This window comes from Natrix helvetica, assembly GCF_964273705.1.
Source record: "Natrix helvetica genome assembly, chromosome: 4".
Classification (NCBI taxonomy): domain Eukaryota; kingdom Metazoa; phylum Chordata; class Lepidosauria; order Squamata; family Natricidae; genus Natrix; species Natrix helvetica.
This window is the reverse complement of record NC_138550.1, coordinates 99249980-99273437: the sequence shown is the minus strand read 5'-3', so window position 1 is coordinate 99273437 and position 23458 is coordinate 99249980. Positions and strand designations below refer to the sequence as shown.

Sequence of the window (23458 nt, the reverse complement as noted above, 5' to 3'; positions counted from 1 at the left end):
GGCAAAACATTAGCAAATGCTGTTGTTCTCATGATCATTCTCCCTGGTGGTGTGGAGAAAGGGCCTGGACTCCCAGGTATATTGGGAAACCCCATATCCTCTTCTTGTTCCACTATAACTGAGAGGCCCAAGCCTTTTTCCTGGCACCGTGTTTAATGAATGCAAGAGGGAGAACTTGGATTATAGTTGTTGAATGAAGCAGTCACGTGGCATCTTGCTTAAAGATCGCTTTGTTCAGCGAATGAGATTCCAGGACCAATTGTGAATATAAGTGGAGGACTATCTATAGTAATACAATACAATACAATAGTAGAGTTGGAAGGGACCTTGGAGGTCTTCTAGTCCAACCCGCTGCCTAGGCAGGAAACCCTATACCGTTTCAGACAAATAGCTATCCAACATCTTCTTAAAGACTTCCAGTGTTGGGGCATTCACAACTTCTGGAGGCAAGCTGTTCCACTGATTAATTGTTCTAACTGTCAGGAAATTTCTCCTCAGTTCTAAGTTGCTTCTCTCCTTGATTAGTTTCCACCCATTGCTTCTTGTTCTACCCTCAGGTGCTTTGGAGAATAGTTTGACTCCCTCTTCTTTGTGGCAACCCCTGAGATATTGGAACACTGCTATCATGTCTCCCCTAGTCCTTCTTTCTCTTAAGCTAAACATACCTAGTTCCTGCAACCGTTCTTCATATGTTTTAGTCTCCAGTCCCCTAATCATCTTTGTTGCTCTTCTCTGCACTCTTTCTAGAGTCTCCACATCTTTTTTACATCGTGGCGACCAGAACTGAATGCAGTATTCCAAGTGTGGCCTTACCAAGGCATTATAAAGTGGTATTAACACTTCATGTGATCTTGATTCTATCCCTCTGTTGATGCAGCCTAGGACTGTGTTGGCTTTTTTGGCAGCTGCTGCACACTGCTGGCTCATATTTAAATGGTTGTCCACTAGGACTCCAAGATCCCTTTCACAGTTACTACTACTGAGCAAGGTATCACCTATACTGTACCTGTGCATTCCATTTTTGTTGCCTAAATGTAGAACCTTACTCTTTTCACCATTGAATTTCATTTTATTAGATAGTGCCCAATGTTCAAGTTTGTCAAGATCCTTCTGTATCTTAAGCCTATCTTCTGGAGTGTTGGCTATTCCTGCCAGCTTGGTGTCATCTGCAAATTTGATGAGTTCCCCATTTATTCCCTCATCCAAAGTGATATTCACATACATCACAATAATTCTCCACAGGATTAGGAAGGATCTGTGTTTGTTACGGTATGGCACAGTAAAAACGCTGCGTTTTTTAAATCATGATGAGTTTATTTGGAAAAAGATTTGCTTTCATATAGTATTTTCCTATCCCCACATGTCATTCTGGCTAAGTGCTATTCAACTCTTTGCTGAATTAAAATACAAGAGTCCTAAGATCATAAGAAAACTTTGTTTTTCTAGACTAGGAATTCATTTGTGATGTTCCGTTATCTTTATTTCCAGCGTTCCTGAGTCTAAGTCTCCTACCTCTGGCAGGTCAGGAGAAAATAAAGTTCTGAAGAGAAACGACTCTGGAATATCAACTACTTCGGCAAAACAGTACTATTTGAAACAATCAAGATACGTTCCTGGTAAGAGGCAATTATTTAACGCATTATCAGAGTTAATGAAATGTGTGTGTGTGGATGTGCATATATGCTTGTTTATTTCATTTTTGCTGCCTTTTTTGACTTAAGTGTTTTTCATTCAGTAATCTCATTCCATGCAATATACTGCTAAAGCGAATATGAAAAAAAAAATCCACTTTAAAATGTCTGGACACTGAAATAATAAACAAACACTTAGCTGATCTGACCAGACGATTAACGGTCAAAAATAACAAAGCCCAAGAAAATCAGGTGTCACGGAGCCCATCAGGAGAGTAGTTTTTCCCTCAGGTAGGCTTTAATAGGTACTCTTTTGCCTTTGCTGTTTTCATTTTCTCTTTCAGAGCTGTGTGAAGCAGGGTAAGGACAAGACTTAAGCCAGTAGTAACTGGCCTGATTTTCATAATTTCATCTGCAATCTAGGCTCTGTGAAGTTATCTTCTCTTGTCTTTTTCGGACTAAAATCTGAGCTGTGTGAACATGTTCTGGTATGTTTGTGTATGGGAGATCTGGGGGCTGAGGAAGCAGCTAGCCCCTGAACTGATTGTAATTGAGATCAGTCCCTTCAGGAGGTGGTTTGTTTTCCATTTTCTTTTTAACTTTCATTGAAAAGTTTGAAGACTTTTCATAAGAATCAGCAGAGTTCCAAGCCTCCATACCCCGTGCATATGCATCGCATTCCAGTTTGAAGTGAAGTGCTAGGTGCTCTCTGAGCTTAGTGGTTTCTTTGCAGATGTTTGTTGGTGGGGTTTGCTCCCTGTTTATATACAGTAACTTGCCTTGCCAGTGTTGGGAATGTGGTTTTCTACTTGGAAGTTCCCCGATTAGGGTATTGCTTTCTGCTTGGTTGTTTGTCTGATGTTATCCTTGCTTCTCTGGGTGTAGGCTCCTGGAGAGGATATGTTTTGGTCTTTTTGTTGCCTTCTCAGCTTTTGTTATTGTCTCTTTTAAATACAATTTATCTCTAGGTATCTATTGGTGGCTGATGTGTATGAGTGCCAGGTATTTTTGAATTTAGCTTGATCTAAGATGCTCAGTTTCCTAGTTAAAATTGAGGCTGTCAATGTGTTGTGATATTAAGGAGTCCTCATTGTGTTTTCTGACTGCTAATTGGAGTTCATAGATGTGCTCTACTAGTCTTCTGCCTGTCTGTCTTACATAGTGGCTGCTAACAATAGTTAAACTGTATATTATATAGATCAAGGGTCTGCAACCCCCAGTCGGTGGACCGTGGGATGCCAGAAACTGGGCTGTGCAAACAAGCAAAGTTTCATCTACGAAATGCAGGCAGCACACAAACCACATCCACTTCAGTCTGCAGAAAAACCTCTCCATGCCCAAATTCTTAGGAGCTGCTGTTATAGATGACTCCTGTTTTTTCTTCTCGGCTACCAGATTTTTTGATTTACCTACGATGTTTTGGAAGTTTGTTTGTATGCTGTAGTAATGGCTGGGAAGAAGGCAGTGAGATGAAGCTGGCAGTTCATACAGTATAAGAGAAGCATGAGGATTTCATCTAACGATGATATAGTCCTTGCCTAATGATCACAGCTGAAACTACCAGAATTGCTGTTGCTAAGCAATGTGGTCATATGTTTTGCCTAATGCCGGCATCACTTAGTGACAGAAATTCTAGCCTCAATTAGAGTCATTAAGCAAGGACTACGTGTAACTTAAATTATTTATTACTTTAAGGATTACCTTTTTTCAATTCTGAATCTAAAATTAGTTTCAATTTCCTATTGAAACTAATTTTAGATTCAGAATTGAAAAAAGTATTCATGAAGCTATATATTGCGACTCCTGAACAATTGATAGATATTAACCTTTAGCATGATAATTTCTTAAAGGTGTAAATCCTAAGAATGTTTCCTCAGGAGCGGTCACTAAAGAAAGAATCCATGGTACTTGCAACAATCCTTTGTTTTCAAAATCAATAGCACCAATTGGAGGTCTCTCTTTCAATCAAGTTAATGCAGGTAATTAATGTTATGCAGTATTACACATTCTATATTGTTTTTAATGTATTTTATAACATTTATTGTTATTTCCATAATTATTTTCAAGCATGATACCCTTTCCCAGTTTTGAATAGGGGTTTGACTTCACATAAAGATGATCATAACATATATGCAACCAGAGGTTGTTTCTACATTTGATGACATTTCAGCTTTCACAAGATATTATTTCTCCCACTTGAAGGTGTGATGTGTCCAAATGGATAAAAGTAAGAGAGAGAGAGCATCAGTGGTGGGTTCTGGCCGGTACAGCCCGGTACAGGTGTACCGGTTGAAGCTGGGAGCAGCGGCCACCGTACCGGAACGGTGTTTTGGTGGGCCCACCCGCCCGTCCTCATTCCTTACCTGCTTTTAAGGCAACCGGGCCATTCGTGCACCCACGCACAGCATACGGCGCCTGTGCAACCTCCATCGAGCAACTTGAGCGTTGCAAGGTGGTGGATGCGCATGCATGTGCAGCGCACGGGCCCAAGGTGGACGCAGCAAACCAGTTGCGATGGGAGCCGGAACCCACCACTGATGTGCTTATGTGTTTAGATAATTAGGCTGTGTAACCTTCTTGCTAGATGGCATAAATAGATTTAAGTCATAGTTGTGACACTGTTATCGCCCACCCCCCAGGCCCACCCCCCACATTACCAATTTCATTTTGCTATAGTCAAGAAGAGTGTATATTAAATATAATGTTGAGCACAGCCTGGAAGGACTTTTCTTTTCTGGCCAATGAAAATTGCTGATATACCATGTTCATGTAACAAATTCATTTCTATCATTCTTTCATTGGTTTGAAACCAGGTCAGAGAAGAACGTAGAAATTTCCAAATTAAAACGCACTATATACACATAGGCAGTCCTCATTTAGTGACTGATTGCAATTGGTTCGGGTGACATGTGCACTAAGTGACATAGTCTTTAAGCAAGCCATGTGACAGAAAGAGGGAGATGCTGTGAAGTTCACTGGTTGCTGCTGTTGCATTCAGCAATTAATGTGGGTTCCTTGTGCCTGACCCATGTTTGTCTCCCTGGCAAGGCAGAGATATTGCTTTAAACAGGCCATCACTTCCTGAACTGTTCTTCTCCCCAGCATAGTACTTACCTAAAAGGTGCTAAGGGCAAGTTTTAAGAAGCTCAACTTTGTGACCTTAATTAGTTGATTAAAACCCTCTAGCTGCTGCCTAAAATTGACCAGAGACTTATCAATATCTCATTAAACCAAATCTATATATCATCACTGCCACAAAACAACAGCAGGTGTAAAGAGCTCAAAACAATATTCCCACCTAACTTTCCTTCCATTCCTTTCTGTCTTGATACACCATCTCAATTCCTCCTTTACTGTTCTTTCTTTCTTTCCCTTCATTCCCCAAAAGCCGGGAATGCTTCAAAATGAAGTATTGGATAGTACCGCCTAATATTGTTATATTTTTTTAATGAATGCTCATGGGGGCTAAGGTGAGGCCATCCATTTCTGGATGATTTAAAATAAAAGGCTACGACTGAAAGAATTCTGCATTCAAAAATTGTACAGTACGAAAACTGAATTCATAGTCTTTGCATAACATTAAAATCTGGTTAATTCAAGAATTTGGGAGTCAGACAGAATTCGTTGCTCTTGGGGTAAATTATATATTCTGATAAGGTTATTTATTTAAACAGTTGCCCATCTCACTTCTTGATCTGACTTAGGAAAGGTGCTTCAGAGCAGCATATAATGTGAACAGAGCACCTGCCCCTTAGGCATTTAAGCAAGTCATTTCTAGGATCACACAACTGCATCAGAAGCTTCTCGACAGCCATTGCATGGTCCTAGACTTTGATAATGCTTCTTTAATGAGATGTGGATGGGTTCCGTATTCACATTCCTCCAAAATCTTGAAGCACTCTTTTTGAATCATAAACCCATTTCAAAATTCTATAATAGTCTTTTTCAGGATTATTAAAAGTAATACCTTCTCATAATAGGTATTTCTATTTCTACTAATCTAAAATGCATGTATCTTATTTGGAATTATAATAAAATACGGGTCTGTATTTTATTATATTGATAATAATTGATCTGGTCTGTAGGTAGGAAACTACTAATCTGCAAAGCTTGTTTACACTTCATTTTAAGATTTGTTCCTTTTTATTACTTCTTATTCTTATTATTTCTTCCATTCATTTCATCCAGTTTTTCTATTTTTCTAAACCATTTATTTTCATCCTTTTCTTTCATCTGTTTTATTGCCTTCTCTGAAGAAGAAAAATTAATTAAACCAATTGAAAAACTCTCATGCAAAGAAAGAGTGAATGAAAAATTAGAGGATCCCAAAGGTAATGAATGGCGTTTACATATGACATGTATTTCCTTTCAAATCTGTTTTGTTTTTAACGAAGCATAATTACGATTAACTTCTCAGGTTACAAAATCTATAATACTTTAACATTCCTTCAGTTTAGCAGTTTTACGTACATAGAAAAACTTCCTTGTGAAAAAAGGTTTCTTTTACATAAGCATTATGATATTTTAATCATACTGTTTTGCATTAAGTACAATACATCAGGTAGTGTTATTATTGGTGTCCATTCCTGCAATATGTTTTAATTATGGGGAATTTTAGTTCTTGGAATGGAATATCATTTCTGCCTCCACTTGGGCTGCTACATTCCAGTAAGGTTTATGACTTTGAAAGATGAATTGCATTGAACTTGTGAATGGTGCAAAGGATCATATTGTTATGGGTAATGTACAGGACATTTGGATTTAATTGTAAAAAAAGACTTGTAAGCTTTTAATGAAGACATTTATTTCTTGCTGGTTTGCTGTCATGTGCTATGCAGAAAAGAAGATGCAGGTAGTCCTCGACTTACAACAGTTCATTTAATGACTGTTCAAAGTTACAAGGGCACTGAAAAATGTAATTTATGACCGTTTTTCACAGTTACGACCTTGGCAACATCCCCAGGATCATGTAATCAAAATTCAGATGCTTGGCAACTGGTTTATATTTATGACCATTGCTGTGTCCCAGGATCATGTGATCACCTGTTGCAACCTTCTGACAAGCAAAGTCATTGGGAAAACGGGATTCACTTAACAACCAGGTTACTAACATATCGACTACTGTTATTCACTTAAAAACTGTGGCAAGAAAGATTGTAAAATGGGGTAAAACTTAATTACAAGCTTCTCAATTAACAACAAAAATGTTGGGCTCAATTGTGGTCATAAGTCAAGGACTACCTGTATTTGAAATATTTTTGGATCAAAGGGATATAGTTGATAGACTTCATTGGCTGGCAAGTCATAAGAAGCCTTCTAGTTTACCTGTTTTGTTGTATGCTACCCAAAAACTATGGATACGTGATTTCACACCATTTCATATAGTAATCATTTGTTTCTTTATAATTCTTGCTACTTTCTAGTTTATGGTTGGAATATCCATATTCTTATGATTTTCCTTCTCTAAATCTAGAAAATAGAAGAGTAAACATACAAAGATGGAAGAGATTAGTATGTTTATGCAAATTTCCCTATACCACTTAATGAATGCAAAATAAAATACCATTCTGTTTGCCAAAAACATTGCTATCAAAATGAAGGTGTCACACATAAGGTTTTTGTATGTATTGGATCCATAAGAGTTCTTGCTATTGTGCTGTTGTAAAAAAAACTGTACCAGCAAATACTGTGTGTGGTCACTGATATATTAGCTATTCCATTTCATCTTTTAAGTCCTTATTTTGATTTTTCTTGGGAAAAGCAGCATTTTAAACATTTATTGACATCCTGTAAAGAGAAAGCAGTTCTCCGGCATAGACACCATGTCAGTATTAAAAAAGAGTCGTCTTGGATGACAATATGTAATAATTAAATAATTACATTTGAATTGAAATATAAATCATACATAGATTTTAACTTCTTTAGCTCCTCCCATCTACCTGGATTGACACATTGTTACTTTACTGTGCTTCTGTTTGGAATTCAGAAGCCAAAACCGTCCTTGTTTTTCAATGGAAAGGTCTTCTACATTACTTGTAGAAATTTGGTTGTTTTTCTTGGATATCCACGATTTGCCTTTTACCGTAAGAATTCAGGAGAGGTCATTAGGATATGAGATGAATATTATGTGGGCCCCAATTAATTTGACATTACTCTTTTTAAAAAATTCCTTTGAAGAGTTACCGTATTTTTCGGAGTAAAAGACGCACCTTCCCCTCCCCCCCAAAAGAGGATGGAAATGTTGGTGCGTCTTATACACCGAATACAGCAATTTTTTACCTTCCGAAGCCTCGCCCCCACATCCCATTTTTGTGAAAAGTGGCTCGTTTTTCAACAAAATGGGGGCTTTTTTATCTCCCCCATCCCCCAGGAGCACTCTGCAGGCTTCAGCAGGGCTGGGGGAAGGGGAAAATGCCCCCATTTTGGTAAAAAACTGGGGTGTTTTTGCCTTCCCCCCGACCTGTTGAAGCCTGCAGAGTGCTCTGGAAGCTAGGGAAGACAAAAACTTTTTTTCCTTACTTACCTCTTCAAAATCATGGTGCGTCTTATACACCGGTGCGTCTTATACTCCGAAAAATACAGTAGCTTAAGAGGGCAGGCTTGGTTCCAGTAAATTGTTTTGCTTGCTTACCTGCCTCACTATTTAACTGAGTTCTGAGGGAGATGCTGTCCAATTATTTATTCCTATTTCCCCCAACAGACTTGAAAGAAGTGACATAAATATATGAGAATGTATTGTGTTTGGTACGGGGAAAAAGTATTCTGGCTTGGTGATAATGAAATAGACAACTATAATTCAGGAAGAATTGGTTTTGAAATTAGAGTCTAGGGATAGAAGAAAGAGGTTCAGGGCGCAGACTGTAAAATATTCTCTGTAGGTTCATCTCTCCTGTAAAGCACCCCCCCCCCTCCACCCTTGAATGGCCCTGACACTGTTGGGTTGTTGCATAGCTGTAAAAACTTACCTCTTGCAGCAGGCCACTGGGTAGTGCATAATAATTTATTCCCTGATAATCTCTTCTAATGAATATAGAATACAGCATATACTGCTTTTGTGTTTTCTAAACCCTAGTAAGAAGGGTTGCCTGCTTACTGCCTAGAATTACTTCATGATTGAAGCAGCATATAAAAAAAAATACATAACCAGATAGAAATATGTAGTGAATAGGTATATGCATTCATTTACAGATACAGTATGCTGTTCTATAGTTATCTGGTTATGCTTTACACTTGAGGAAATTTTGAATGAAACATTAAGGCTAGTATCTTTAAAGTAAAGTTATTGAAGCTGACTCCTGCCAAATATATTTCCTCTGTTTCCGTTCCATTTTTGTAAATCGTAATAACCAAAGTTCTACAATCTTATTTTTTTAAAAAACTATCTAGGATTCATTTAATATATTGGTGAATGAAAAGGATATACAATATCATTTTCAGATTTCACCCTGCTGCATCAGATCAAAGAACTATTTAGCGTATTTCTGTCGACAGCTATACTTAATAGTGAACTGCTTCACATCAATTGTGTGAGGGAAATGTTTCCTTTTGTTTATCCTGGATTTACTGCTATCAATTACATTGGGATGCCCCAGGTTCTAGTATACACTAGGAAATCACATCTTTGATCTGTCCATTTTTGTCCAGTATTAGTTTGTAAATGCTATCACAACAAATTCTTTTGGCCTTCAGGTTTCCTTCGATGGCAAGCACACCAATCTCCTCTCATTTTATCTACTGTTTTATGCTTACTCTCCAGCTATGTAGTAATTTTTTGCAGTGGAATGATCAAAGAAGTATCCAATTTTCCAAATGTCTCTATCATATGTTGTGCTTGTATAAAATACCATATTTTTCCATGTATAAGATGATACTTTTTCTTTAAAATATTCACCTATATTCACCAAAAATGGAGGGGCGTCTTATACAAGAGCAGAACCGCAGTTGTGAGACTGCCGATACCTTATCTCTGCAAACTAGCCTCACGAGCGAAACTTCTGATTGCAGAGTCAAGCTAACAGGTTTCCTCCAATCATGAGCCTTATGTATGATGTTAGCTGATGCTGCAGAGAGCGTGTAGCCAGTGCTCAGATGTCACAGGGAGTGATAATGTTGGAGCGTTCTGAGCCCATAAAAATGTCAGAAAACCAAAAAATTAATACCAGTACCGGTAAGCAAATGTCTTACTCTGCAAAATGAATGTCTTCTATTTAATGTTTACAATATTGATTTCTGAATTTTGGGTAAGAAAAGTAGAGGAGGGGTGTCCTATACATGGGGGTGTCTTATACATGGAAAAATACAATAATTACAGAAATGACTGTAAGAACAGCCAGATGATTTTAGATGATCCCTGACATGAGTTTGTCTTTTTAAGATCCCTGTATTGATTTTTGTCTGAGTAATCAGTTTCAACTTTATTATCTTTCTTCTATTTATTCAACTTCTGCTTAAATCCCATCAGTATATAAATAACATCTTAAATCTTAATCTGCATCTCTTAACAGTCATTTTGAACTGTGAGAATGGTTAGATCTTTAGTTTCCTAATACAGAAAAAATTGCCATTTCACTGCTGAAACAAACAAAAAACAAAAACCGCTTTGTTGATTTGTGTTATATATAGCAATAAAGTTTTTTTAAACTTTTATCTATTTCACCACTGTTCTGTATAATTTATGAAAAAGAAGCTGTCTTGTACCCTTGAGGAATACCTCCAAAGTACAAACCCACCCACACCGCTTATTTGCATTTTATGTCTGTTTCTGTGGTCACAGATTGTTAATCCAAAATTATTAATTCTATCATATTCTGTTACTGTTGTTTATGGAATGCATTTTAAGAATACACATAATGCTTGACTTAAGACCACAATTGGGACCAGAGCCTCCACACGTAAGAGAGATGGTCATTAAATGAGTCGTGCCCAATTTTATGATAATTTTTTGTTCCATTAAACAATTTCACCTTAGTTTTTAAGTCTATCACACAATCATTAAGCAAATTGTGTTTTCCCCATTGACTTTACTTGTTGGAAACCAGCTGGGAAGGTTGAAAATTGTGATTGCATGACAGCAAGGCACTATAATGGGTTGTAAATGCAAGCTGGTTGCCAAGCATCTGAATTGTGATCATGTGACCATAGGGGTGGTTGTTGTTAGTTGCGAAGTCGTGTCCGACCCATCGTGACCCCATGGACAACATTCCTCCAGGCCTTCCTGTCCTCTACCATCCTCTGGAGTCCATTTAAGCTCATGCCTACTGCTTCAGTGACTCCATCCAGCCACCTCATTCTCTGTTGATTCCTTCTTTTGCCCTTAATCTTTACCAGCATTAGACTCTTCTCCAGTGAGTCCTTCCTTCTGATTAGGTGGTCAGAGTATTTAAGTTTTATCTTCAGGATCTGGCCTTGTAAAGAGCAGTCAGGGTTGATTTCCTCTAGGACTGACCAGTTTGATCGCCTTGCAGTCCAAGGGACTCGCAGGAATCTTCTCCAGCACCATAGTTCAAAGGCCTCAATTCTTTAGCGCTCAATCTTTCTTACGGTCCAACTTTCACAGGCATACATTGCAACTGGGAAAACCATAGCCGTGACTAGACTCACTTTTGTCGGCAGGGTGATGTCTCTGCTTTTTAGTATTGCCATCTAGATTGGGGTGGTACAAAAGTCATAATTGTGAAGACCATCATAAATGTGAGGACTGGATTTTTTCAGCTCTGTCATAATTTCAAACAGTCGCTAAACAAATGGTGCAAGTCAAAGATTACCTGATTAAATCAGTTTGACTGGATTAGCACAACAAAAATCCTGTTTGCAGGAATCTGCCAAAAGCTTATCTTCATATGCTAACGATGTTTGATAAGACATAATAATGGGAGCCAACACTGGAAGAATGGAGATATATTTTTTTAAAACTATGCTATAATTGGCTTTCTATGTTCCACCTATGGTAGGAGGAAAACTTAACTCAGGGTGAAGAGTTTTGAACCTTATGTTTTATGACAGGGACTTTTCCTTATTTCATTGATTGATTAATATTCCATCTTTTTTGTATAATAACTTAAGGTTTTAAGGACCAATTTTGTCTTTTGGTTAAGGCACCAGTCTAGAAACCGGAGGACCATCTCCATGCCAGAACGGACAATCTGTACATGTCTCCTTGTTGTAAAGCTTTCTTGAGAAAATTACATACTACATAATGTGTATATATTACACAATAAAATTAATTATATATGAGTAAAGAGTACCATAGAGAGTCCTTTTTATGAATAGCACTATAATATTGATTGATTGATTTACTTGTTCACTCAAGATATTTGTAAGGATGGTTTTGCTATCTAGCCCCCTCCTGAATTTTAATTTTATTTATCAATCTGTAGGAAATACTGGCTTTATTGGTGCTGCTTACAATGCTCCTGGAGGATATATCCCTTCATTTCACAAAAAAGAGGTTGGTTCAGCAGGTCAGAGGATACAATTGGCACCTCTTGGTCCATCAGTTACAGGTATGAAATGATCTTACTTACATTGTGTTGAAATAAATGAAGTTACATAGCTTTAATGTCTTCATCTATTATGCTCTTTAAAAAGGATTTGGGTTGGTGTCTAGGTAGGTAGATTTGCTGAGTTATACTCGGGATATAATATATTAAATTAAATTTATATTAAACAAGGTTTAATTGGAGACTCCTATCAGTCGTCATCATCACCCCAAATTTAATTAACCTTCCCTTTCCAGAACAAAATTTGTTTCTTTCTAAATCCATAGAAAAAACCCCTTTCATTTTGACCTGTCTTTAGCATCCAGTTAAAATACCTCTGTGAACAAACTTCTGCTGGCTGGGAACCATTATATGAAAAAACGAGCACCACAAACAGGCCTATTTTGTTAAGTTTGGAGCTCAGTTTTATTTCCTTTTTTTTAATGTGGCCCCTTAGGAAATATAAATGCATAAATTTAGCAATACACACATACCGTAGTGCATTACATGCATGCATTTATTCAGGAAGGGGGATATTTTAGTTAGGATTAACTAGCTGGGGGAAAGTGTACATTGTATAAGTTTTGTCTGTGTTGTAAGATTTTTTTTTCCTGACTGCTCTTCATTGGGAGAGCTCATCTTTCTTTTGGATAAATATAGCAATCATTTATTTTGCTACTGGCAAATTCCAAAATACTTCCAATGCTCTTAAACATATCCCAAATGTTAATATGGCAGACATACATTGCATTGTACATTACATTACATTGTATTAAGTTGTGTTTTAGTAAATTTGTTACTCTGTCATTCATGAATAATACAATATTTGGTTTAGAGTTGCATGACAATTAATTGACCCTTATTAGATGGGCAGACATAGCAGTGCAGTTAGAGTCAACGAACAAGACTGGAGTTCTCTCTATAGTCTTGCCTATTTGTTGTAGTGCCTGCACCATTTCATCCCTAAACCATTTTATGTTCTTCTGTTGAGGATAGTATACATTTAATTGGAATTTTTTTTTATCTTGAAAAAAAACTTAAATGTCAAAGGAATAAGGTGCAGGTCAAAAACCCAAACTGAAACCCCATGTTTTAGAAAGTGACAATTTTGTTAGAAAAATCTGTCTTTTACTGACTCGCTGTTGCAGGTGGCTCGTTACCTCCACCTGGATATAAGGGCTGTGGAAGTGGATTTTTAGCAAGAGAACATGGACCCAGGGTGTAGGCAGAGCAGTCTTGAGGTAGGGAACCTTGGAACAGCAATATGAGATGACAAGACCTGACTTTTTTTGCTCTGCTTGGTCTTTGGTAAACCGGAAAAACACATTAAGTTTACTATGCATATTGAAGGAAACTTAATAGAACTTAATTCCCCCATTCCAAGTGAATTAGTCAACTGACGTTTTATGTAAAGAGCACCCATTTCTGTACTGTTGAATTTATAAAATAAACACATTAGTGGCTCAGCACTTCAGTAATCTCCATGGTGTACTAATGGTCATCATTTTGAAATACAAAATGAATTCTTAAGACTGAATTTCACAAATGCAATCAGAATACAATTCAAACTCTTTGTTCATACATATAGTAGTTCTCTGGACATCTGAATCATTAATAGATGACTTTTACCACTTTTCTGCCACACACCTATATTTCAAAGCATATTATATATTTAATTCCTGATCATGCTGCTATTTCTGAAGTTTCTGCCACTTCTCAATATATAGAATCAGAGCTGCTTTGGACACTTTCTTTATCCCTTGTCAGTCTGTTTCTGTTTGGCTGTCTTTCTGAGCTCCATAATCTATTATAGGTATAGTAACAAAGGCTTACTCTGACTGTAAAAACAATAACATTCTTCAACAATAAACACATTTCTTTTCCTTTCTTATCACTACTATGTTCTAACCTTTTGGGAACATAGCATAGTTTTATCTATTGTATAAAGATCCTTACTTGGAAGTATATACTATCAATTTTAGCTCGATTCTGTTTAAGTGGGAAATAAGTATTAGCAGGATGTACAGTCAGTGGATTTGCTTTCATTGGTTTTGTAATTTTGCTTTCAGAATATGCTTGGAAAACCAAAGCTTCTCGTGCACAATTGCCAGGACCTACTTACAGCCCCGCCACAAAAGGCATGAACATTTTAACTCACCCACCACCAGCGCAACCTGTGCATGGAAGAACTGACTGGGTAGCCAAGTACGGAGGGCATCGGTAGAAGTACTTTCCTGCCTCATATACATACCGTGACTATTTATATCCTTTATTTCTTTGCCTCCGGGACACAGCATATTCTACTAATAGAATAACAATTCTGGAAACACACGAGAGCCTGTAGTTTATTATCTCTTAAGGGGAAAATATAGAAAATAAATACATTTATTTAGAAAATATTCTTCAAAAATAGCCTCTGAGGCAGGCTTTTTTGTTTTGCTTACATTACGAAGTATTCTCTCTATAAAGTTACCTTGCCAAAACTAAAAATTTGTATACTCTTACTGAAATGAACAGAAATTGATTTGCAGTCCCTTTGATCATTTCTTCTGAAAAACTATTAAAAATAAAGATATTAGCCATTGGACAATCATGGCTAATTTAAATAGGGCAATAAATTATAAAAAGTGGCTTTTAAGATGTGGTACTTCTATAACATTGAGTTAAGCAATAAAAACAAAAAAATAGTAGATGATGAATTTTCCACTGTATTGGACAACTGTAATCAGAGAAACTAAAGCTGAACTAATTTATCTTTGATTTGGGTTGACTTATATCTTAATTGGTTGACTTATACCTTTATTTCTTTTGATCGCAGAGAATGAAGTCATAGTCACAACCAACTATTACTTTGTAGAAAAGTGGTGTACTCCTAAAGTTCAGTTTTATTTTAGATTTTGCAGGACTAGGATTACTCGTGTGTCTGATTCCTGTGAATGTATACATGAAGGTGTTAAACCATTTTCCTTTGATCTGTGAACAACTTGTCTCTGCTTATGACTATGGAACTTCTAGGTGGGAAAGAAAGATATTCATCTGTGCTATGCATTGGTCCTGATTCTAAGAGCTTACAGGCTATCATGTATTGCATAGATATAGTTAATATACGTATATCAACTGTTACTGTTGATTCTGAAAAGAGGGAACTTATTTGCAGAAGTGTTTGGAAAATAGAAACTTAAAGTATCTGTGGAGCCATTTACTTGAGGTGAAAGTTTTCTAGGAATTTATATGCAAATTTGGCCTTGCAACTGGGAAATGAGTGAATGATATTCAGGAAGGATTCTTCCCTGGGAAGAATGCCAGATAGCATTATTTAACAGAAAATAAGCATTTAAGTAATTATTACTTGTAACCCTCTAAGAAGGCATTCTGGCGGTATTTCAGAAATAATTTCCAGGAGGTCTGAATAACTTTGTAGCTTTGCTTTTTCCCTTAATTTTTTTATTTGAATTTGATCACAGAATTAGTCAACTTAACTGTAGTGCCTTCACTTGGTAACCAAAGCTGAATAACTCCAGAATTCTCTTTTAATTCCTAAAGGAATTGCTTAAAATCTGGTAATAACTGCCAGAATTTATTCTTCAAACCTAATTCTGTAGTATAGCATTGATATCATTATCTGGCCTAAAGACATATTTTGAATGTCATAAGTACATGATGGCCCAAAACGTATGTGATATTTCAAGTTCATATTTTTAGTGATTTCTTTAATATATAAGAACTCTTGCTTTATCTAACAGAAGTCACTCTTAAAACTATGCTTTTCCAAATGCTAAATATATTTAATTTGTTACATTGAAATTGACAATCTAGACTTGTTAAAATAGCACGTATTATATATTATTATTCAATTGTAAAATGTTATTTGCAAACTGAAAAGTATTTTGTATGTATTTTATTTTTAAAAATGTACACTATTGTTGTGGAGGACATATTTGAATTAAGACTTAAGGTAGAATGCACGTAAATATGCTGTCTCAATTTCAGTAGGATCTACTGCTAAGTGTATTTACATAATGAAACCTTGAATTAATAATATAAAGGCCAATTATTGAATAATTTTTAAAGTTGCTGTTATGTGTACAATATTTTATCCCAATACAGAGTAGCAGGAATATTAAACTGACTTATTTCAGTCTCTCAAAACTTATATAATTCACTGTGTTAGAAATGCTGTCTTAAAGGAATCTACTTAAAAATTTCATATAAAAAAACGACAAAGTTGCCTCTGCAACTGGGTTGGTTTTTAGTTGAAAATATTTTGTTTTATAATAAAGTGAACTTCTCAGGAACACAACATATTATAGAAGTCTTCCATCAGAAAAAGTGATGTATTTATAACCTAATATTTCTTTGTTTGTACATCCTGATTTTTTATCCTGGTATTTTGAAGCTGATTGATAGGCTAAATAAATAAATAAATAAAACCCCCAACAATTTATTCACATAAAATATGTTTATACAAATAATCTCCAGCCAGCTCAAAAAACTGATTGAAGAGGAAAATCTTGATTCTTAGTGTAAAATCTGCAATGATGTTTCAAAGCCTGGAACTGATGGAATAGCCCAACGATGGCAAACATTTTCGGCATCACTTTCCATGTGCGTGTGCTTCGCATGCAAGCACGTGCTTGTCTGGGCTGCAACAAAGAAGAGGAGCTGGCCAGGGGCATGTGTGCACCAGAAACCCGGAAGAGGTGATGCTGCATGTGCCAGGCAACATGGTTCCGGTGCCATTTTGGGCACGAGTGCCATAAGTTCGCCATCACGGGAATAGCCTGTCCTATGTGCCTGATGAATGTCGCAGACATTTTGTGAGGTCTTTGCTGACCTTTAAAGCCCAGAGAGAGGTAATCTCTTAGATTATCAAGTCTAAACCATATTAGGTTTAAGAAGTTAAAAACACCCTTTGAATGGCACCTGGAAAATAATTAAGCTGTGCATGTGTTTCAATACACCCAAGAGTAATCCTGGTATCATTACGTGATCAGCAGTTTAATTTTCTACCTTCTGCACTAACTGGTCTTTTTCTACACTCTTGAAAAATAGAGCTAACTAAGCTGTATTATAAGACACGTTAATTAATCATGATGTCTTATACCCCTTTGTATATATTGACCTAAAATAAAGTTTAAATTGGTGATGTAAAGGGGAAGAAATTACTACAGGATAGTTGCTCTGGCAAAGAACTCTGTTGTTACTTTTTTTTGGGGGGGGGGGGAATAGTTTTATTAAAACATGAGTGTTTTCTCCAAATGTGCTCAACATTTGCTTTTGCTGAACTGGAGCTTTTTTCCTTGAATAAGAGATGGAATTCTGCACTGAGAAAGAAGGCCTTGCTTGTGCTTAAATTTATCTGTGCTCTTGTTCTTAATCCAATAAAGTATTTTCAGTATATCAAAATACAGTACAGGTAGTCCTCAACTTAAGATCAGTCACTTAGCGCCCATTCAAAGTTACAACAGACCCCTAAGAAAACTACTACTAATCTGGTTCTGAAGCCATCCTTCCCGCAATCCCATGACTGCAATTTGAGTGTTTGGCAACCAGCCCCATATTTATGGCTTTATATGTAGCTGTACCAGAGTTATGTGACTACAATTTTCTCAAAAAATTATTTTTACTTCCATTTTTTGAAAATGCACCACAGTTAACAATGGATTTGCTTAATGATTGCTGCAAAAAAAGAAAAAAAGGTGAAATCAGATTGATCACACAATGGCCCACTTTACCATCACAATTTACAACTAAATTAGCAGGCTCCATTATGGTTGTAAGTTAAGGACTACCTATAATACTTAATTCTGTTTTTAAAATGATTTTAAACAATTCAGAGAAGGACATCACCATGCTGTCTGACATGCAGCAATGAATCCTGTATTGCCTCAGTGTTTACTGTTGAAAATCTAGGACTTTGTGCAAGTTTGGTTTTTTTTGGGGGGGGGGTACATGAGAAAAGCAGAAGTCTGCATTTTCAAACACAATTACTTTCTAAATATTGGGAAAAGATTTCTTTACAATAGAAGTGACCTGTTGATAATTGCTTATATTTTATATACCGGTATATTATTAAAATGACCAAATCAGATGACATCTGAGTGAACTGGAGGATGTGGAAAGCCTAATCCAACTTTAAACATATATAGCAGGGGTGTCAAACTCAATTTCATTGAGGGCCATATCAGGGTTGTGTTTGGCCTCAGGGGATTGGGTGGGCGTGGCTAGATCGACATCACTTGTGTTGCGGGCACCTGTGGTGGCCCAGGTGTGGCTGAGGGCATCCATTATCTTTTCAGGCTCTGTTTTCGGCTACAACAGCTTCCTCCAGCCCTTTGCCAGAGAAAACAAAGCTTGAGGGCCACGTGCACCCCTCCCAAGCTCAGTTTTCCCTGGCAGAGGCACTGCGGGCTGGTCCTTCCAGGGCTTGAGTTTGACATCCATGATATATAGCATTCAGTAATTTCAAATGGGATGCCCATTTCTCTTAAGAGACTCATCTGGCCATATGAAGACATATCATGTGAAATGTTTTCAAGCTTTGTAGAAGCAGCAAGTTGGGACTCTGATTTATTTATATCTGGAGTAAAACTATTAAACATGATTAACTCGGTTGTTTTCTTTCAATGGAACTACTCTAAATATGTTTATCTACTTCCAATTGTACAAAAATGTGAAGAATGATCAGATCATCTGTGGGTAGATACTACTGTTGTATATACGTCATTACGTTCAGAATTAATTCAGTAATATATTTGAAGACAGGTACTCATTGAGAAATGTCAATAAAAATATCAGTCTATATGTTTCCAGGTACACATAAAATTAGCCTAGCCTTTAACCCTAAAAGATTACAGCTTAAAATTTTGGAATTCACATTTGTTTAAAATTAGGAATAAGTCTCGCAATTCAAAATGCTTTTAGATATTTAATCATTTTTAGTCAATTGTAAAGGAAACGTTTACACTTTTTGTTTTGAGTGGAACACCTTACATACAGATATACACAGAGATGAATTTCAGCTTGGAAATATGACACAAAATTAAGTGTATTTCCTACAAGGTATCAGCACTGTTATCATGTTTCTCATGTTCATTATCAGAAAACATTTGGAGTTGTGACAAGAATTACATTCATGAGAAAACAGATATGAAAACTACAATTCTGTAATGATTAACTCTTTACAAAACCTGAGCTGATTTTGAAGTTTTAAAACTTTGCAAATTGTGCAATTTTAAAAAGCATTAGTATTGTCTTCAGTTTTGTTCTGAACAGGCATTGTGAGTGCAGTCCTCTGTAGATCTCTTTCTGTTTGTTGTTGCACAATTATGGTTAAAGAGGTTTTTCCATCATCTGTAGTCCAAGTTTGCCTACCATTAATAGACTGTTTAAATAAAAACAGAAATCCACCATTAATACACTGTTTAAATAATAAATTAACGTCAGTAAATTTTGCTAGTAAATCCTTACACATTAAATATGTTCTTGGCAACGTCTCGTGTTTGTCCAAAGAAAACCCACCACATTCTCAAATTTTCTGTTCTTTCCAAACAATAATCCCACAATTAGCAATGGGAAAATAGGAATTGTACCTGGCACCAGCAATTAACCCTGCAGGCATAAATTTTCTAGAGTTATAGAATCTCATTCCCATCAGGACAGTCAGGGATCCCGATGCAGCTAGGAAAAAAATGACAACCCAAATTATTAAGTGTTCCAATTATGACATTTAAGAGACTGTGCAATCAAATAAAATCATGGTGTCAGGAACGGGTTAATACTATAAGAAACCCCCTCTTATGTGGTTATGGATCACACTGAAATTTGCTACTTCCTGCCCTCATTCATTGTTTTCAGAGTCATGAATCAGGATTTTTTAATGTTTCTTAGTTATGCAATTACAGGTAGTCCTACAACCACAATTGAGCCCCAAAATTACAGTTGTTAAGTGAAACATTTGTTAACTGAGTTTTGCCCCATTTTATAACCTTGCTTGGCACAGTTGTTAAGTGAATCACTACAGTTAAGTTAGTAACCCAGTTGTTAAGTGAATCTGGCTTTCCCATTAACTGCTTGTCGGGAGGTTGCAAAAAGTGATTACATGACCTTGGGACACAGCAATGCTCATAAGTATGAACCAATTGCCAAGCATCAGAATTTTGACCAGGTGATCAAGGGGATGCTTCAAAGGTGGTAACTGAAAAACAGTCATAAGTCTGTATGTAACAGTACATACAAAGTGCCTTTGTAACTTTGAACGGTCGCTAAATGAACTGTTATAAGTTGAGGACTCTGTACCAGTCTCCAGTGTGCTGCTTTGATATAAGTACTTTAGACCTCAAATTAGACAAGTGGGAAAAGTATCAAAATCCACAAAACAGTTGGTATGAATATGATATAAAGGTTTGGTTGCAAATATGCACAAATGTAGAAATAGTGCATGATTTATAAAGTGATAGCTTAAAATGCACATAAACTACAATGTGAACAAAAAAAAAAAGATGACACATCACAGGTGAAAACTTGAACCCATCATGAGATAGCTAAATACTTCATGGTTCTAAGTTTTTGCCATTTAATCTTGGATTCCAAGTACACTGAATCTTTGGACAGGCAAAAGGAATACATATATTGAAGGTAATCTCAAAGTGTAAGTGCATATACAAACATACATTGATATACACATGCCTGTGTGTGAAATAGCAATGCAAAAAAGAACAAAAACTTACCCAGAGATAGCCAAATATTCTTTGGATCCGTTGACTGCTGATAAGCACCCAATCCTGCTAACCCACCACAGAGGAGACCAGCAGCTAAGGAAGGGACACTGCCTAGTTTAAGAGGACAACAAAACTTGGTTACATTAAATGTGTCAACCCAATGAACTGCTGTATTTCTTCTAGCTTCACATTAGTGGGAAAGGTCATAAAAGCTTACTGCAGAATGTGCCTTTGGGTTTTGTCCACCACAAATTATAGCAAGCCTTATGATAAGCTCTGGTAGGAGGGAATTCCATTATCAAAGCTACAAGTTAGCCATCCCTTTCGAGAGAAAAAAAACTGGGAGGAGGGATACATCAGGAATAAGGGAAATGCTACACAGGGCTTATAAAACTTCATGTACAAAACTGTTGCAAGGAGAAATCTGCAACAAGTGTAATTCTCTATGATGGCAAGCTTTGAATAATAGATCTTGTCTGTTTATTTGCATTCTGCCCAATAATTTTGTCCTGGTTCTGGAAGTTTATATTAAAGGTTGGGAATGAAGATATTTTAAATTGAAATTATGGGCTGCATTGTTCTTAGAACATCAGAACTTGAGGATGGGTATTGGGTTGCGGTAGAATGGAATATGCACTTATATATTTAAAATCCACCCCAAGCTTTTGGCAAAATGACAAATCTAGTGATCAGTTTTGTTATCTTAAGCTGTAATGAAGTAAGACATTCCAAAACACATTTAGACTTAGAATAACTTTTATTGTCACTTTGAATGTACACTAATCGGCATACGTTAAAATGAAATTTCATTGCATAAAGCTCTCACTTCCAATATACACTACATGAACATGACAAATAAATTACAAATGTATTTTAATTGTGCCAACAAACTGACAGAAGATGAAAGCTAGAGAAAACACACGGGGATATTATACCTGCTTTTACATAGCCAGCTACTCCACCGGATGCAACCAATGCAGCATAACCATAGCCGATCCAATCCACACTCATCCTGTAACATAAATATGAATAAAATACCAAATCCATTTTTTTAAAAAAATCATATTTTCTTTTCGGGTGAACCGCTTGTAAATATTTCATACCACCCACTTAAAAAAGAAGACGGAGAAATGTTTACATGCTGAAAAAACATTCTTCACTTTCCGTTGGAAAAAAAAAAGATACCAAATCTCGGGACAAAGGTAAATTCCCACAAAACTTTAGCAAGCCAGGGGAAGGAAGACACGCGGTTCTTCAAAAACAGCTGACCGAGCTCCAGATGTGTTGGGACTCAAAAATGCTTTCTACGCTGCTTTTTCGTCGTCTGGAGAAGCTACATGCCAACCTGGTCTCGAAAAACTGATCTTGCAAATTAATCATGGCTTGTGGTCGCGGAGCATCGGGCACACGTGTTAGCCGAACGGGTTGTACAAACCCCAGCTCTGATACCGGTTTATGCTTCATCGCGACATTTTAACTTGAATTTCAGACGGGGGGGAGAGGGGGGAGCACCAAAGGCGCAAACACGGGGTTTGCGGCAACCTTCCATCAGGGTCAGCCAGGGAAAGGCAGAAAGTCCACAGATACGAGGGGGGGGGGGGAAAGACGTGTTCCAAGCTGGAGAAGGGGGGGGGGAAACCTACCACTTTTCTATGCCTGGCCATTTTTGCCAGATGCATGCACTTGCCAGATGCGTGTTTAAAGTGTGCAAATAGAAAAGTCCCCTGTGCTACCCGTGTAACTAAAAAAACCAAACAAACCCCACACTTCCGATTTTGCTCCTGGAATTCTCCCCCGCTTCTCCTAAAAACAAATCTGGGGCGATGTCGCCACCCCACATTCGTTAGCCAAACCAAACTCCTTTATTTCCAGTCTCCCTCCCGCTAAAAAGGCAACTTGAAGGAGGGGGGAGCAAGAGAGAAGCGAGGGGAGTCCGGACTAACCTTCCCGCAAAGGTCGCGCGTGCAGGAACGAAACCGGGGCGGAAAAAGCCGACGTTCCAATGCCCCGCCCACAGGCTCCTCTCGCGGTAGGTCGCGCCGAGGCGGGCTCAGAGCAAGGCGAGCAGCAACGCCCCCGACGTTTCCCAACTCCAAACGAAGCTGAGCTCGGCGTTCCCTCAAGCTTTTTTTTTTTGTCGGGAATGCAAACGGGATCTGATCTTGGCTATCGCCCTGAGTTCCCCCGGTTCAGACTTGTTGGTTTGGAAAAGGTTACATTGCATTACAAATACATCTGGATGCTAATTTGCTGGAAAGGTTTGCATCACCATCGCATACACAGAACAGAATAAAATAGAATTATTTATTGGCCAAGTGTAATTGGACACACAAGATATTGTCTTTGGTGCATATGCTCTCAGTGGACATAAAGAAAAATAAAATAGAATATATTCATCAAGAATCATAAGATATAACACTTAGTGATAGTCATAGGTTACTAATAAGCAACCCAATTATACTAGGAAACAAAACAATATACAATTTAATGCTACAAGCAACATGGTTATAGTCATAAGTGGGAAGAGATAGGTACTAGGAAAGAGATACACTATATTGCCAAAAGTATTCGCTCGCAACTGAGTCTGATTATGTGAATGGGTGAGCGAATACTTTTGGCAATATAGCGT

General features: G+C 37.2%; 2 protein-coding genes across 5 annotated transcripts in view; one reads left to right on the top strand and one right to left on the bottom strand.

Moving 5' to 3' along the window:
- MAK (male germ cell associated kinase) overlaps window positions 1-16267 on the top strand; it is a 35080-nt gene extending 18813 nt beyond the window's left edge. The window contains exons 11-16 of one of the 4 annotated variants that reach the window (XM_081953397.1): window positions 1489-1616; window positions 3482-3610; window positions 5888-5962; window positions 12008-12133; window positions 13258-13350; window positions 14179-14312. In XM_081953397.1, coding sequence (XP_081809523.1) covers window positions 1489-1616; window positions 3482-3610; window positions 5888-5962; window positions 12008-12133; window positions 13258-13334 — 535 coding nt within the window. In that variant the 3' untranslated portion in view covers window positions 13335-13350; window positions 14179-14312. Of the gene's footprint in view, window positions 1-1488; window positions 1617-3481; window positions 3611-5887; window positions 5963-12007; window positions 12134-13257; window positions 13351-14178 lie in introns of all 4 variants that reach the window. The other 3 variants (XM_081953395.1, XM_081953394.1, XM_081953396.1) reach the window with 3 other exon arrangements.
- A 2750-nt stretch (window positions 16268-19017) lies between these two features.
- Window positions 19018-22884, bottom strand: LOC309392311 (transmembrane protein 14C-like). The gene is made up of 5 exons (XM_081953403.1): window positions 22773-22884; window positions 21765-21841; window positions 20839-20940; window positions 19702-19789; window positions 19018-19493 (listed from the first exon to the last, which is right to left on the bottom strand). Exons 2-5 carry the CDS (start codon window positions 21838-21840, stop codon window positions 19442-19444), a joined length of 318 nt encoding a protein of 105 aa, XP_081809529.1. The 5' UTR covers window position 21841; window positions 22773-22884; the 3' UTR covers window positions 19018-19441.
- Between the last annotated feature and the right edge of the window lie 574 nt (window positions 22885-23458).

Coding starts and splice junctions, on each gene's coding strand:
- LOC309392311 (XM_081953403.1), bottom strand. CDS start 21,840: ATGAGTGTGGATTGGATCGGCTATGGTTATGCTGCATTGGTTGCATCC. Junction 20,941..21,764: donor AGCTGGCTATGTAAAAGCAG/GTATAATATCCC, acceptor CTCTTAAACTAG/GCAGTGTCCCTTCCTTAGCT. Junction 19,790..20,838: donor GAATATTTGGCTATCTCTGG/GTAAGTTTTTGT, acceptor TTTTTTTCCTAG/CTGCATCGGGATCCCTGACT.